Source organism: Pelophylax lessonae (assembly GCF_965119305.1).
Source record: "Pelophylax lessonae genome assembly, chromosome: 1".
Taxonomy (NCBI): domain Eukaryota; kingdom Metazoa; phylum Chordata; class Amphibia; order Anura; family Ranidae; genus Pelophylax; species Pelophylax lessonae.
Genome location: NC_138768.1, coordinates 32,796,199 through 32,813,693, shown reverse-complemented (window position 1 = coordinate 32,813,693; position 17,495 = coordinate 32,796,199). Strand labels below are relative to the sequence as shown.

The 17,495-nt window shown below is 46.5% G+C and overlaps 1 protein-coding gene across 1 annotated transcript in view; it reads left to right on the top strand.

The window, feature by feature from the left end:
- LOC309554636 (phospholipid-transporting ATPase ID-like) overlaps window positions 1-17,495 on the top strand; it is a 194,272-nt gene that overhangs the window by 122,220 nt on the left and 54,557 nt on the right. Inside the window, exons 6-11 of the mRNA XM_082256354.1 lie at window positions 2,120-2,181; window positions 8,398-8,470; window positions 9,857-9,927; window positions 12,333-12,415; window positions 16,534-16,692; window positions 16,788-16,876. Of these exons, the coding sequence (XP_082112480.1) occupies window positions 2,120-2,181; window positions 8,398-8,470; window positions 9,857-9,927; window positions 12,333-12,415; window positions 16,534-16,692; window positions 16,788-16,876 (537 nt within the window). The remainder of the gene's footprint in view (window positions 1-2,119; window positions 2,182-8,397; window positions 8,471-9,856; window positions 9,928-12,332; window positions 12,416-16,533; window positions 16,693-16,787; window positions 16,877-17,495) is intronic.

Sequence of the window (17,495 nt, the reverse complement as noted above, 5' to 3'; positions counted from 1 at the left end):
TTGTGTACCCAGGTGAGAAAGTGAGGGGGAATCTTTCCTATGAGGCCACAGTGGGGTGGGTGGGGGAGAATCTCTTAATGGGGGCATGGCTTCCAGTGGAATCTCCCTCAACTTTTCGAGATTTCCCTCAACTTCCTGTTTCGAAACTAGGTCAAGAAGAGAAGGGAAATCCCTTTGGGGACACAATGGTGGGGAGGGAATCTCTTAACAGGGACATGACTTCTGGTGGATCTTCCCACTTTTTGGAGATTTCCCCCTGACTTCCTGTTGTGTACCCAGGTCAGAAAGTGAGGGGGAATCTTTCCTATGAGGCCACAGTGGGGTGAGTGGGGGGGGGGGGGGGGAGAATCTCTTAATGGGGGGACAAGTTTCCAGTGGAATCTCCCTCAACTTTTCGAGACTTCCCCCAACTTCCTGTTTCGTAACTAAGTCAAGAAGAGAAGGGAAATCCCTTTGGGGACACAATGGTGGGGAGGGAATCTCTTAACAGGGACATGACTTCTGGTGGATCTTCCCACTTTTTGGAGATTTCCCCCTGACTTCCTGTTGTGTACCCAGGTCAGAAAGTGAGGGGGAATCTTTCCTATGAGGCCACAGTGGGGTGAGTGGGGGGGGGGGGAGAATCTCTTAATGGGGAGAAAAGTTTCCAGTGGAATCTCCCTCAACTTTTCGAGACTTCCCCCAACTTCCTGTTTCGTAACTAAGTCAAGAAGAGAAGGGAAATCCCTTTGAGGACACAATGGTGGGGAGGGAATCTCTTAACGGAGACATGACTTCTGGTGGATCTTCTTACTTTTTGGAGATTTCCCCCTGACTTCCAGTTGTATATTCAGGTTAGGAAATGCAGAAAAATCTCTCCTATTGGGACAAAGTGGGGTTATAGGGGCAAAGATATCTCAATGGGGACATAAATTCTGGTGGATATTCTCACTTTTTGGAGATTTTCTCCCACTTCCTGTTGTGTATCTAGATCAGGACGTGAAGGGAAATATCTCGTATGAGACCCCAGTGGAGACTGAGGTACCCCAATGAAGGACATAATTTCCAGTGGTATCCCCTCTGTAAAATGTGCTCTGTTTGGGGTTGTCTGGATTTCACTGAAGAAAGACTAAGTCTTAAATAAACAAGAAAGAAAGCAAGCGCTCTGGCATAGGCTAGATGGGATAGTGGCTGTAACTATAATAAATACATAGCATAAAAGGTGATGAGGGAAGGGACAAATGTTGGACTAATAGCTGGCAATAATGAAAGAATAAATAAATTTAGAGTCCATAAAAAGTCCAATAAAGGAGTCCAACAGATGAAAATCAATATGTCAATATATGATGATGAGTGCTGCTTTTAGGGCAAGCTCCGTAAACAAAGTGAAGCCGGCGCTGTGGATACATACAAAAGAAGAAGACAGAGCGCCTCTAAGTGCAGCATTCATTAAAGCTTAAATCACAAATTAGTAACAACTCACTAGATGGAGATATAGTAGGGCTTGTAGGCTCCGGTGGTGTGTCAAGAGATGGTAGTAGTCACAGGGGTCCTGGAGGATGGAACACCTACTCCTGGTTGGATGGACGGGTGGACGCTGTGCTGAGAATCCTCCGTCTTCCGGGTGAGGGTGAATGCCGAGGACCACGTTGGAACGCAGCGCACGCTGCGTGACGTCACCGGAGACTGTGGATGACACGACACGTTTCAGAGCTCGCTGTTTTGTATCCAGGACAGGAAGTGAAGGGAAATTATCTTCTTATTATTTATTATTATACAAGATTTATATAGCGCCAACAGTTTGCGCAGCGCTTTACAATGTGAGGGAAGACAATACAGTTACAATACAATTCAAAACAGGAGGAACTAGAGGGCCCGGCTCGTTAGAGCTTACAATCTAGAAGAAATGTTGCCATTGCACATCATTTTTAATAGGCCCTTTAAAGTTATTATTACATTTTAATTAATTTAGAGATCTTTATTCCGTAAAAGGATCCTGCATTTATATTCAATCAGCATTATTTTCTTTGACCTCCTGAGAAATTGTCAGGGCCAAATACTCAATGATTTAGCTAATTGCTATACCAAATGGAACTTGTATCCATGTAAATCTTAGCATTTTATATTTCTTTTCTTGCAGTATCGGCATAAAAGTGACAATCAGGTCAACAATCGCACAGTTCAGGTGCTCAGCAAAGGAGGGTAAGTGACTGTAGGTTGACCAATGTACACTGACTGCATTTGGCAAATCTTCTTTAGCAAATATCATACTGTGATCTGTGCAGACCTGTGGGCTCTGAGTTGTCATTGTGTTTTCTGTTGAGTTGTCATTGTGTCTTGTCATTGCGTCTTCAGTTGAGTTGTCATTGCGTCTTCAGTTGAGTTGTCATTGCGTCTTCAGATGAGTTGTCATTGTGTCTTCTGTTGAGTTGACATTGTGTCTTGTCATTGTTGTCTTCAGTTGGTTTGCCATTGTGTCTTCAGTTGAGTTGTTGTTGCGTCTTTAGTTGAGTTGTCGTTGCGTCTTCAGTTAAGTTGTTGTTGCATCTTCAGTTGAGTTGTTGTTGCGGCCTCAGTTGAGATATCATTGTGTCTTCAATTGAGCTGTCATTGTGTCTTGTCATTGTGTTTTCTGTTGTGTTGTCATTGTGTCTTCTGTTGAGTTGTCAGTGTATCTTCAGTTGAGTTGTCGTTGCGTCTTCAGTTGAGTAGTCATTGCGTCTAGTCATTGTGTCTTCTGTTGAGTTGACATTGTGTCTTGTCATTGTTATCTTCAGTTGAGTTGTCATTGTGTCTTTAGTTGGTTTGTCATTGTGTCTTCAGTTAAGTTGTCATTGCATCTTCAGTTAAGTTGTTGTTGTGGCCTCAGTTGAGATATGTGTCTTCAATTGAGTTGTCATTGTGTCTTGTCATTGTGTTTTCTGTTGTGTTGTCATTGTGTCTTCTGTTGATTTGTCATTGTGTCTTCAGTTGAGTTGTCAGTGTGTCTTCAGTTGAGTTGTCAGTGTGTCTTCAGTTGAGTTGTCGTTGCGTCTTCAGTTGAGTTGTCATTGCGCCTTCAGTTGAGTTGTTGTTGCGCCCTCAGTTGAGATGTCGTGTCTTGTCATTATGTCTTCAATTGAGTTGTCATTGTGTCTTTAGTTGAGTTGTCATTGCATCTTCAGTTGAGTTGTCTTTTTGTCTTGTCATTGTGTATTCTGTTGAGTTGTCATTGTGTCTTGTCTTTGTGGGTTCCCAACCACTAGATCATGGCCCACTGCTGGGCTGTGGCCTCCCTTCTTTGGGTCTACAGCCAGCTGCAGATCCCTTAACCTCCCAAAGTGCCTCCCAGCTCCCATATTACCCCCCCCCCCAATCTCTAGTGGTTTCCAGGCCCCCTGAGAGCCCTCAGTCATCACAATCCTGCCTAGCCTCCTACAGTGCACTTTTTATTGCCCCCAACCTCCACCAGTGTTCAACAGTGCCCCCCAACCTCCCACAGCATCATCCCTACAAGTCCACCAAGTCTTTTGCAGAATTCCTTAACCCACTCCACAACCTCCATCTCCCCCACAGTGCCTCCCTGCTCCCATAGTGCCCCAAATCTTCCATAGTGGTCCCCAGGCCCCCTGAGTGCCCTCATTCTACACAGTGCTGCCAACCTCCTACAGTGCCCCCCAGCCTGCTGCAGAGCCTCCAGCCCTCCATAGTCCCCTAACCTCCTACAGTGTCCATCAGTGCTCTCCTAACCTTTCACAGTGCTCACAGCCTGCTGCAGAGTTTTTAGTCCCTCATAGTGACCCCAACCTCCCATGGTATCCAACAGTGTGCCCCCCCCCCCCAACCCAACATGCCACAAAGCCTCCTGCCCTTCATAGTGTCCCTAAACTTCAACAGTGTCCCATAGTGCCCCCTCAACCTTTCCCAGTGCTCCCCCAGTTCCCTTAGAAACCTCGCCTCCTACAGGGCCACTAAGTCTGCTGCAGAGTCCCCTAACTCCCTCTACAACTACCCCTCCCCCCCAGCTCAGTTACATTCAGCCCCATGCTGAGCCTTCTAGCATTACAACATGTTCTTTGCATCATCATACTTTTATTGTGTATCAAGCTGATTCTTTACTGTTGGGACATGGAAGGTTTTGGAAGAATTTACCGGAACCTTGTTTCAACCACTGGTGTAGAGGATAAGTTGTACCATGACTCCCACCAGTAGCTAGAAAAGAGGTCTTGCAAGTGTCCTGAATGGTGTAGGACTGTAATAAAGTGCAGAGGCTGGCATGTAAGGCTTCCTGTCCCTTCCAGTGGCTCCGGAAGTACCAGTTCCTCTGGATCATTAAGGGCCCATTAACACCTGTCGCTTTTGGAATGTTGCATTGATGCGAGTGCATTACCAGGCATTGCGTTGAGGCAGCCTATTCAAATTAATGGGTTTCCAATGCACAAGAGCGGACAAACAATGGGACATGCGCCATGTTTTCCAATGCAGCACACTACAACGCGTGGCAGTGTGTTATTGTACATTGGAGGTGCGCTGAGTTGTCATCGACAAAGAACGGCAATGCGCTAGCGCATGTAATGTAATGCACCAGAAAGGTGTGAATAATCCCTCTAACATAAAATATGCTCTCACATTTCCTGATGGGAACCACAAGGCTCAGATGGAGTAAACTCCGACAGGTGGGACACCCCTATAAGAGACTTAACTCTGACAGGTGGGACACCCCTACAAGAGACTGCACTCCGACAGGTAGGACACCCCTATAAGAGACTCAACTCCGACAGGTGGGACACCCCTATAAGAGACTCCACTCCGACAGGTGGGACACCCCTATAAGAGACTCAACTTTGACAGGTGGGACACCCCTATAAGAGACTCAATTCCGACAGGTGGGACACCCCTATAAGAGACTCAATTCTGACAGGTGGGACTCCCCTATAAGAGACTTAACTCTGACAGGTGGGACACCCCTATAAGAGACTCAATTCCGACAGGTGGGACACCCCTATAAGAGACTCAACTCCGACAGGTGGGACACCCCTATAAGAGACTCAACTCTGACAGGTGGGACACCCCTATAAGAGACTCCACTCTGACAGGTGGGACACCCCTATAAGAGACTCCACTCCGACAGGTGGGACACCCCTATAAGAGACTCAACTCTGACAGGTGGGACACCCCTATAAGAGACTCAATTCCGACAGGTGGGACACCCCTATAAGAGACTCAATTCTGACAGATGGGACACCCTTATAAGAGACTCAACTCTGACAGGTGGGACACCCCTATAAAAGACTCAACTCCGACAGGTGGGACACCCCTATAAGAGACTCAACTCTGACAGGTGGGACACCCCTATAAGAGACTCAACTTTGACAGGTGGGACACCCCTATAAGAGACTCAATTCCGACAGGTGGGACACCCCTATAAGAGACTCAATTCTGACAGGTGGGACACCCCTATAAGAGACTTAACTCTGACAGGTGGGACACCCCTATAAGAGACTCAATTCCGACAGGTGGGACACCCCTATAAGAGACTCAACTCCGACAGGTGGGACACCCCTATAAGAGACTCAACTCTGACAGGTGGGACACCCCTATAAGAGACTCCACTCTGACAGGTGGGACACCCCTATAAGAGACTCCACTCCGACAGGTGGGACACCCCTATAAGAGACTCAACTCTGACAGGTGGGACACCCCTATAAGAGACTCAATTCCGACAGGTGGGACACCCCTATAAGAGACTCAATTCTGACAGATGGGACACCCTTATAAGAGACTCAACTCTGACAGGTGGGACACCCCTATAAAAGACTCAACTCCGACAGGTGGGACACCCCTATAAGAGACTCAACTCTGACAGGTGGGACACCCCTATAAGAGACTCAACTCCGACAGGTGGGACACCCTTATAAGAGACTCAACTCTGACAGGTGGGACACCCCTATAAGAGACTCCATTCCGACAGGTGGGACACCCCTATAAGAAACTCAACTCCGACAGGTGGGACACCCCTATAAGAGACTCAATTCTGACAGATGGGACACCCCTATAAGAGACTCAACTCCGACAGGTGGGACACCCTTATAAGAGACTCAACTCTGACAGGTGGGGCACCCCTATAAGAGATTCAACTCCGATGGATGGGACACCTCTGACAGGTGGGACACCCCTATAAGAGACTTAACTCCAACAGGTGGGACACCCCTATAAGAGACTCAATTCTGACAGATGGGACACCCTTATAAGAGACTCAACTCTGACAGGTGGGACACCCCTATAAGAGACTCAACTCCAACAGGTGGGACACCCCTATAAGAGACTCAACTCCGACAGGTGGGACACCCTTATAAGAGACTCAACTCTGACAGGTGGGACACCCCTATAAGAGACTCAACTCCGACAGGTGGGACACCCTTATAAGAGACTCAACTCTGACAGGTGGGACACCCCTATAAGAGACTCAACTCTGACAGGTGGGACACCCCTATAAGAGACTCAACTCCGACAGGTGGGACACCCCTATAAGAGACTCAACTCCGACAGGTGGGACACCCCTATAAGAGACTCAACTCTGACAGGTGGGACACCCTTATAAGAGACTCAACTCTGACAGGTGGGACACCCCTATAAGAGACTCAACTCTGACAGGTGGGACACCCCTATAAGAGACTCCATTCCGACAGGTGGGACACCCCTATAAGAAACTCAACTCCGACAGGTGGGACACCCCTATAAGAGACTCAACTTTGACAGGTGGGACACCCCTATAAGAGACTCAATTCCGACAGGTGGGACACCCCTATAAGAGACTCAATTCTGACAGGTGGGACACCCCTATAAGAGACTTAACTCTGACAGGTGGGACACCCCTATAAGAGACTCAACTCCGACAGGTGGGACACCCCTATAAGAGACTCAACTCTGACAGGTGGGACACCCCTATAAGAGACTCCACTCTGACAGGTGGGACACCCCTATAAGAGACTCCACTCCGACAGGTGGGACACCCCTATTAGAGACTCAACTCTGACAGGTGGGACACCCCTATAAGAGACTCAATTCCGTCAGGTGGGACACCCCTATAAGAGACTCAATTCTGACAGATGGGACACCCTTATAAGAGACTCAACTCTGACAGGTGGGACACCCCTATAAAAGACTCAACTCCGACAGGTGGGACACCCCTATAAGAGACTCAACTCTGACAGGTGGGACACCCCTATAAGAGACTCAACTCCGACAGGTGGGACACCCCTACAAGAGACTCAATTCTGACAGATGGGACACCCTTATAAGAGACTCAACTCTGACAGGTGGGACACCCCTATAAAAGACTCAACTCCGACAGGTGGGACACCCCTATAAGAGACTCAACTCTGACAGGTGGGACACCCCTATAAGAGACTCAACTCTGACAGGTGGGACACCCCTATAAGAGACTCCATTCCGACAGATGGGACACCCCTATAAGAAACTCAACTCCGACAGGTGGGACACCCCTATAAGAGACTCAATTCTGACAGATGGGACACCCCTATAAGAGACTCAACTCCGACAGGTGGGACACCCTTATAAGAGACTCAACTCTGACAGGTGGGGCACCCCTATAAGAGATTCAACTCCGATGGATGGGACACCTCTGACAGATGGGACACCCCTATAAGAGACTTAACTCAAACAGGTGGGACACCCCTATAAGAGACTCAATTCTGACAGATGGGACACCCTTATAAGAGACTCAACTCTGACAGGTGGGACACCCCTATAAGAGACTCAACTCCAACAGGTGGGACACCCCTATAAGAGACTCAACTCCGACAGGTGGGACACCCTTATAAGAGACTCAACTCTGACAGGTGGGACACCCCTATAAGAGACTCAACTCCGACAGGTGGGACACCCTTATAAGAGACTCAACTCTGACAGGTGGGACACCCCTATAAGAGACTCAACTCTGACAGGTGGGACACCCCTATAAGAGACTCAACTCCGACAGGTGGGACACCCCTATAAGAGACTCAACTCCGACAGGTGGGACACCCCTATAAGAGACTCAACTCCGACAGGTGGGACACCCTTATAAGAGACTCAACTCTGACAGGTGGGACACCCTTATAAGAGACTCAACTCTGACAGGTGGGACACCCCTATAAGAGACTCAACTCTGACAGGTGGGACACCCCTATAAGAGACTCCATTCCGACAGGTGGGACACCCCTATAAGAAACTCAACTCCGACAGGTGGGACACCCCTATAAGAGACTCAACTCCGACAGGTGGGACACCCCTATAAGAGACTCAACTCCAACAGGTGGGACACCCCTATAAGAGACTCAGCCTGCAGATTCCCTGTACCAGTCCCTATTGTCTTCTATCAGATGTTACATAGATCACCCTCCAATGTCATGTCCCGGATTTCTGTTCCCCTAACAGGTTCAACAACGAGAAATGGATGAATGTCCAGGTGGGCGAAATCATCAAATTAGAGAACAACAACTTTGTGACGGTGAGCTGCTTGTCTATACCCTGCCATGGGACCATTCTGACAGCTACTAGTTTGAAATAACAATGACCTCAGCAGTGGTTAGCCTTTTATCTATAAGGGAGTTTAAAAAAAATCAGCAGAGCTATTCTTCCTGTGAAACTGCATGTACATTCATTCTGTGTGAATGAGGGCTATTTTCTCACCAGGCCGAATGTTAGATGAGGGATATTTTCTCACCGGGAGGAATGTTAGATAGTGATAGTGTACATAGGATAATGTGGATCAGGAAAATACTGCATTAGGGCCACTGAATGGAGCAATGGATGACAACCATAGTAGATAAATATCCCTTTCCTATAGTAACCAGCTGCATCTTTTTCAAAGCATTGGTTACTGTTGTTAACATTATTGTTGTTTTTGGTGGTGCTGGGGGAGATATCAGAAAAATGGACCTTCCATTTTTCATAGTAGGTCCGCAGTAACAGGGGGCATGCTGATAGGAGGAGAGAGCAGAGTGACAGAGAGGTGAGCTCATCAGTCTGCTGCTTCTCCTTTCATTGTCCAATCACAGGCTGGGGAAGGACAAGACTTGTAAGTGTTACTGAACTGCAGCATAGAAAAATCAGGTCTCCTGTACTGCGTGAACAAGGCTGTACTGTGTGGCAAAGCTGTGTAAATCTAAGAACTGAGTGAACAGAAATACCAATCTTTTGGCAAATAAAAATAGCTCCTTTATATATATGTTATCTGTGTATTTATCTGTTTGCCCAGAATTCAGATTCAAAGTATCACTTAGGGGTGTATTTATAAAACAATCCTTATAGCAATTCACCTAGTGAAAGTGCACATACATTCCTTCTGTGTGAATGGAAAAAATGTACTCGTTAAATGTTTTTCATTGATTTAAAATGGAAAATATTACATGTATCCACTAGGTGGCACTAAGTATTTTATGAATTTCCCAAAATGCAGTGCCATCTAGTGGCCAAATGTGGCATTTTCTGTTTTAAATCAACGAAAAATAATCAACCGCCACAGGAAATAGCATTATTTTTTTACCCCATTTGGACAGAACGAATTTACATGCACTTTCACTTGGTGAAATGCTATGACATATTTTTTTTTTATTAATACATCCCTTAAACCCCACACTGTCCACAACAATGACTGTATATCACATGACCATCCTAATAACAATAATGCGTAATCACGTTACTAATATGATCAAACAATATTTTTATGGATTCAGGATATGAATTCTAAATTCTAGCGTGTTTTTGAATATCTTTCTTTTATGTCTTTCATTACCTTTTATTTAAACATAATTATAATATCATGTGTCAATGGGCTTAGAGCAATCTCTAAGCCAGCACTCTGTACAGCATCTCAATGCTCTCTTGTTTTCAGGCAGATTTGCTGTTACTGTCCAGCAGTGAACCCAACAGCCTGGTGTACATTGAGACTGCTGAGCTTGATGGGTAAGTGCCGAGCCCCCTACAACCTCGTCCATCTCAACAAGCGGATTCTACGCCCTGTATATTATGTCATATCCTCCTCAGTGCAGAACCAACATTAGACCTTAAGCAGCCCCCCCCCCCCCCTTTGAAGCAATCTCTTCCTATGTTGATGAGGACAAGGGCCACTTCCCCACAAGCCTGGCCCAGTGGTTGTGGGGGTTTGAGGGTAAAGGCTTTAGAGGAGAAGGAGGTAAAACCCTGGAACCTTAAGGAGGCCCCACTGATGAAGCACTCTATTACCATGTTGATAAGGACAAGGGCCTCTTCCTCACAACCCTGGACCAGTAGTTCTGGGGGTCTGAGGGTTAAGGGCTTAGAGGAAATAAAGGTAAAACCCTGGAATCTTAAGGAGGTTCCCTGATGAAGCACTCTATTCCCATGTTTATGAGGACAAGGGCTTCTTCCCCAAAACCCTGGCCCGGTGGTTGTGGGGGGTTTGAGGGTAAAGGCTTTAGAGGAGAAGGAGGTAAAACCCTGGAACCTTTAGGAGGCCCCCCTGATGAAGCACTCTATTCCCATGTTGATGAGGACAAGGGCATCTTCCTCACAACCCTGGACCAGTGGTTCTGGGGGTCTGAGGGTTAAGGGCTTAGAGGAAATAAAGTTAAAACCCTGGAATCTTAAGGAGGTTTCCTGATGAAGCACTCTATTTCCATGTTGATGAGGACAAGGGCCTCTTCCCCACAAGCCTGGCCCAGTGGTTGTGGGGGTTTGAGGGTAAAGGCTTTAGAGGAGAAGGAGGTAAAACCCTGGAACCTTAAGGAGGCCCCCTTGATGAAGCACTCTTTTTCCATGTTTATGAGGACAAGGGCCTCTTCCTCACAACCCTGGACCAGTGGTTCTGGGGGTCTGAGGGTGAATGGCTTAGAGGAAATAAAAGGTAAAACCCTGGAATCTTAAGGAGTTTCCCTGATGAAGCACTCTTTTCCCATGTTTATGAAGACAAGGGCCACTTCCCCAAAACCCTGGCCGTGTGGTTGAGATGGTCTGCTGACAAGGAGCTTACCAGAATCGGAAAGCTCCCTTTAACAATAAATGCCCCCCTAGATTCTGTCGTCCCTTTGTGAATTGGTAAGGGGTACATAGTCAACAAAATGTAAATAGTTAATAAAGCCACGCACTTTTTGACAAGTCCTTTGCTTTAAAAATAAAAACCCCTAAAAAGTCTCTTGATTGTTTCATGTTGTCCAGCAATGTAGATCCCCGTCAATCATGAGGAACGACACTGGCCAACTCACCCAAAGAAAAAAACCCGCTGAGATGTCCAATCCCAACACTCACTTGCGGTGAATGACAGCTCCAAGCCGCCGCAGTGGAATTTAAACAAAGGGGTGGGAATCGGATCTCCCCTATGTGGTGCCATTGATCAAACATGGACACAACCATATTTGGTCAATGACGTCTTTGAGGATCCCCAATGTCACTGACCAAATATTGGGTTCACATTAGTGCCATAGGGTTGGCACAACAGCCAGGCAGCTAACATTTTCAGAAGAGATATTTTTTCTGATAAAGTAGCAAAGGGTTAAAATCCCTATCAGGTTAATTTTTGCTGTCTGCGTCCCGCTGAGTCTTGGAACCACAACAGAAAGTAGGAGGAAATCTCACCAATGTGAGGGGTGTTCCATTGTAATCAGTGGTCACCGGAACAAGGGTTGAAAGATTTCCCCCCTTTTCTGCTCTCATGCCATACAACATTTTGCATTTCCCTATCATTTTCTGTCCCTGAGACAATAGTCACCAGGAGGGTAAATCTCCCCAGGGGTGACACAGGCAGTAATATACGCCCAAAAGGGGGTCTAACCTTTATCTTTTGTATCCCAAAAAAAAATAAAAAATAAAATTCCTAAAAAAGGGTTTGCGTTACCATACCAGGCCTCAAGGCTTAGCCATTGCACCTGCACTGGTGCTCATTTTTTTTTATTTTATATGTATTCCCTATCATTTATAAGCCCTCAGTATTGTAGGGTGTGGGTCTTCAGGCCTACCCAAAAATCTAGGGATGAGAATGTGTGGCCCTTGGGTTCCTTCCTCCCCTGCCTTGAAGGGGGCAGGCTCTCTTTGGGACAGCCCCTCACCCAGTACTCAATGATTGGTTTTGGTTGATCACAAGAAGCCGGGTCCACCTGATCTTTTGGCTAGGTGGACCTGAGTGGGCCCTATTCCCATCAGGAGTTTTGCACTCCATGGGGTCAAGGAAGGAAGGGGACCATATGACAAACCCTAAGTGCACTTTGGTGTTTAGTTTTTGCACACTGCACCACGAGTTCAGAAAAAAAAATGAACATATATACAGCTTGATGATTCAGAACCCCAGTCTCTCACATTCACGGAGAAGCTTCTCATTTCATGCACTTTTCTTTCAGGGAAACCAACCTCAAGGTGAAGCAGGCACTGACCATATCGGCAGACATGGGGGAGGACCTGAACCAGTTGTCACAATTTGATGGTATGCTCGGTACACACCATTTATAACGCTAATGAACATTTTATACTTTTTAAAGCCAAAAGGTGGCGCTCTAGACTGCCTTTCAAATTTAACTGGCTAGCCCTAAAGAGAACCTGTCACGTTGCCCATTCAGGACAGACAGAGTCTCTTGTAAGTGCAACTCCCCACCTGATGATATTCACCTTCGCCATGCTCCTTCGCCACTCCATTGCTCCATCAGAGCCCTCTCTAAATAGCCATTTCTTCTGGGTATGGAGGAGCATGTGACTTCCTCCCAGAATGAGGTGCTTGGACCTAGAAGCTTGTCCCAAGACTTAAACACATAAAGTTAACCTTGTGAAAGCTCCAGCACCATCCTACACAGTGCCTACTAATGGTATGAAATCATGGCTTTGGTGGACGATTGGGGTGGTGAGGGAGATGAGTATTCACACTTCTAAGATATACATCCATCCATCCATCAAGGCATTTTGCTATTTGCATAACTTCTCCCGAAATCCCAGGTTGGAGAGTGGCACCACTTTCTCTTTTGGAGATAAAGAACTCTGGATGGCCGCGGGTCACGTGACTTCCCCTGTAAGCTTCCCTATCCCCACTGACGAAGTCCCGCCTACTGCAAGGACGTAACGCGTACAGGGGAAGTCACAAGACCCGTGGCCATCCCGGAAGGCAGAGGGAGGTGGCAGGGAGACGCCGGCCTCACCGATTTTACCGATATGATGTCTATATGCTTTGGTTTACTTCATAACATGTAAGTGCAACTACAGTATTTATTGTTCAAATAAAAGCCCGATTTAAACAGAGAGCACTTAGATCTTGCCCTTCCTTTTATATATCTTACTGTGGAGGAAGTTCGTCTGGAACCCTTTGGAGAGGAGGAGTGTCTGTGTATATGCTGGGTGACCCTGTGGGGTCTTATCTTGGAGGTGAGAGGCAGAGAGAGCTGTGGTGGTGGGAGACGAGCACTTGGAATTGTTTTTGCATGCTACAACTACCAGCACCCAGGTTTCTTATTATCATAAGAGAAACTGTCCGCACTGTCCTGTACCCTGCTATTGAAACCACTTTTTTATGCGGCTATATGAACTATATTGCACTTATGTGAAGTGTTTATGCACTACTATTTTTTCTTTGTTAAGATTGCGCTGCACTTTCTTGTTTTTAACTTGCCTAATCTGCCAACCCTCCGAGTCCAAGACTGCCACCTCCCTGCAGGCTAGTGGTCTAGTGAGTGGAATGTTCCTGACGTAATTACGCCCATAGACTGTCTCTGGACTTGAGGACGGCAGGAACAGTCCACTGCTAGACGTGGGGGGGGGACACTTTCTTTTCTGGAGGATCTGGCAGTGCCATCTTAAGAGCCTTATAGGCCCCTGGGCAATGCAGTGCACCGGGGCCCCCTGCCTGCACAATCACGCACGAGAATATACTACAAGAGAGTACAACTACCTGGAGTATATACCTTACTATATACATATTACAGGGAACACTATATACTACAAGAGAGTACAACTACCTGGAGTATATACCTTACTATATACATATTACAAGGAATCCTATATACTACAAGAGACTCTTGTAGTATATAGTGTTCCATGTAATATGTATATAGTTAGTAAGGTATATAATATACTCCAGGTAGTTATCTCTTGTCTTGTAGTATATATTGGTCCCTGTAATATGTATATAGTAAGGTATATACTCCAGGTAGTAGTTGTACTCTCTTGTAGTATATAGTGTTCCCTGTAATATGTATATAGACTATATACACATTACAGGGAACACTATACTACAAGAGAATACAACTACTTACCTGGAGGATAATATATACCTTAATATATACATATAGGCCAGGGACCAATATATAGTAGGTAGTATATCCTCCTCCAGCCAGGACAGGTAGTAGTAGTTGTCTGACTGTCTCTTGTGACTTCACATCATGATCATGCCATTGAGAAGGAGATAAAAAAAATTGGCAGGCAGACTTACCCTTACACGGCTGCACATGGCATGGGAGGAGGTGGGAGGAGGCGGAGGCGGAGCCAGTCTTCTCCTAGGGTCGGTCGACTCGACGGACGGAGGCGGAGGAGAGGAGAGTGAGGACTGGAGGAGAGCTGACGAGGAGGAGGATCCTCCTCCAAGTCCTCCGCTGCGTGCGGCGGCGGCACTGTGCATCCTGGGTCTGCTCTGCTGCTCACGTCACTGGTTGCTAGATGCCAAGCGGGCTGGCCTTAGCAACCAGTGTGTGCAGGGCAGACTCGAGGCACCCACGGCCGCCGCCGGACTCTGGACCGGAGGCACCAAGGGGGGGGCCCGGCGGACAACGGAACGGGGGGGGGCCCTAGACCACCAGGGAGTGTGGGACATGATCATCACATGCCACCAATCCATCGATCGATGTGGGGCCCCTTGGCAAGTGGGGCCCCCGGGCAACCGCCGGGTATGCCCAATGGAAAAGACGGCCCTGGGATCGGGTAAGCATAGCTTTTCCTTGTGCCCCTGGACAAAATGAGCAGCTAACCCATGCTCTTTAAGGAATACAGTGGTGGCAACTCCCCACCCCATCCTCCTGGTTGAACAATGAAACAGTAGCAACACTCTCCTCTTTTCAGCATGTTCCTTGGCAGTCTCAAGGCAGCCATCAGGGGGGGACAGCCCATACACATGTAGGGGGCCCAGGCGTTCCATGGGGCCCAGCTGCCCAGGCCCAACCAACGAGATCAAGTTGTTGCTGCTGTAGTAACTAGCAATTGCTAAAGCAGGGTGGCCACAGAGTAAGCTGATGCAGTCGAAGGGATGTCTCTTTGCTGGATTGGGCTGTCTTTTTGCTTAATATATGAGCCTGTCTCTTTGGTGGATTGGGATGTCTCTTTGCTTGATTGGGATGTCTCTTTGCTGAATATATGAGGCCATTTCTTTGCTGGATTGGGATGTCTCTTTGTTTGATTGGGGTGTCTCTTTGCTGAATATATGAGGACGTCTCTTTGCTGGATTAGGATGTCTCTTTGCTTGATTGGGATGTCTCTTTGCTGAATATATGAGGCCATCTCTTTGCTGGATTGGGATGTCTCTTTGCTGAATATATGAGGCCATCTCTTTGCTGGATTGGGATGTCTCTTTGCTGAATATATGAGGCCATTTCTTTGCTGGATTGGGATGTCTCTTTGTTTGATTGGGGTGTCTCTTTGCTGAATATATGAGGACGTCTCTTTGCTGGATTAGGATGTCTCTTTGCTTGATTGGGATGTCTCTTTGCTGAATATATGAGGCCATCTCTTTGCTGGATTGGGATGTCTCTTTGCTGAATATATGAGGCCATTTCTTTGCTGGATTGGGATGTCTCTTTGTTTGATTGGGGTGTCTCTTTGCTGAATATATGAGGACGTCTCTTTGCTGGATTAGGATGTCTCTTTGCTTGATTGGGATGTCTCTTTGCTGAATATATGAGGCCATCTCTTTGCTGGATTGGGATGTCTCTTTGCTGAATATATGAGGCCATTTCTTTGCTGGATTGGGATGTCTCTTTGTTTGATTGGGGTGTCTCTTTGCTGAATATATGAGGACGTCTCTTTGCTGGATTAGGATGTCTCTTTGCTTGATTGGGATGTCTCTTTGCTGAATATATGAGGCCATCTCTTTGCTGGATTGGGATGTCTCTTTGCTGAATATATGGGGATGTCTTTTTGCAGGATTGGATTCATTTTCACATATTAAGTTGTAAGAGTGTTAAAATAAAAGTGGGTGCACTGAAGGACTCGGTAGGATTGCCAGCAGGCAGATTTGGTGGGATGGCCAGAGGACTGGCCCTGGGGAATGTTGGTTGTCAGACCCGGAGGGGCCCAGACCTAAAGCTGTGTAAGGGGCCCCAGAAGTTCTGATGGCTACCCTGAGTCTGATTAGCTTCTACTGTTATCCCTCCCTTTCCCAAGACTGCTGTGCTAGGAATGACAGGAAGCTAAAACAAGGACAGGATCAGATACTTATGCTAGCTGGATGTAACAATGCATTTCATTATATAAAACTGTCTTCTCCTGGAGTTCCGATTTCTATTAAAAAATTTTAAGAATTCTCTTTAAAATGCAAGATTATTCTGTAGGACTCTTCTTCCATCTCTGTAGGTGAAATCGTGTGCGAGGCTCCCAATAACCGATTGGACACTTTTACCGGAACTCTGACCTATCAGGGAGAGAAATATTCTCTGGACAACGGCAAGATCCTGCTACGCGGCTGCACCATCAGGAACACAGAGTGGTGCTTTGGCATGGTCATCTTCGCAGGTCTGTTCAATGTCCTCTATTAGAGCTGGGAGCCGGTAAAGGTTCAACTCTCTGTCTATGACTAATCAGTACACCATCTTTTTATCATTCCACAGGACCAGACACCAAGCTGATGCAGAACAGTGGACGCACCACCCTAAAGAGAACCAGTATTGACCGTCTCATGAATATTTTGGTCCTATGGGTAGGTGTCATGGGCATTTGGAAATAGGAACGTTTGCCTTCATTGAGATAGGGTTGGGCATCATGGAAAGCCGTTAAAGCAGAACTAAACCCACCAATTTCATGGTTTTCCAAAACTGTTATATTCAAGGATTGCCGGGACTGATAACTGTCATAGTTCTGCTCTCCACCAAACTGTCAAGTCATTAAATGACTGGCGTAATAAATGATCACATGTGCAGCACCATGGCAACTGCAGATTATTGGCATGAACTCCAGAAGATTTACCCCCTTCATGACCAGGCCATTTTTTGCTTTTTGGCACTGCGTCACTTTAACTGACAATTGCGCAGTCAACGCTGTACCCAAACAAAATTTACAGTATCTCACAAAAGTGAGTACACCCCTCACATTTTTGTAAATATTTTATTCTATCTTTTCATGTGACAACACTGAAGAAATGAAACTTTGCTACAATGTAAAGTAGTGAGTGTACAGCTTGTATAACAGTGTAAATTTGCTAAAAAGACAAAGATAGTAGTGCACAGCGCAAAATGGGTATAATAAATAAGGTGATAAATGTGTAAAGTGTAAACATGCAATATTGCAAAACTGATAAAGCCTTAGCTATTGCATCTCCA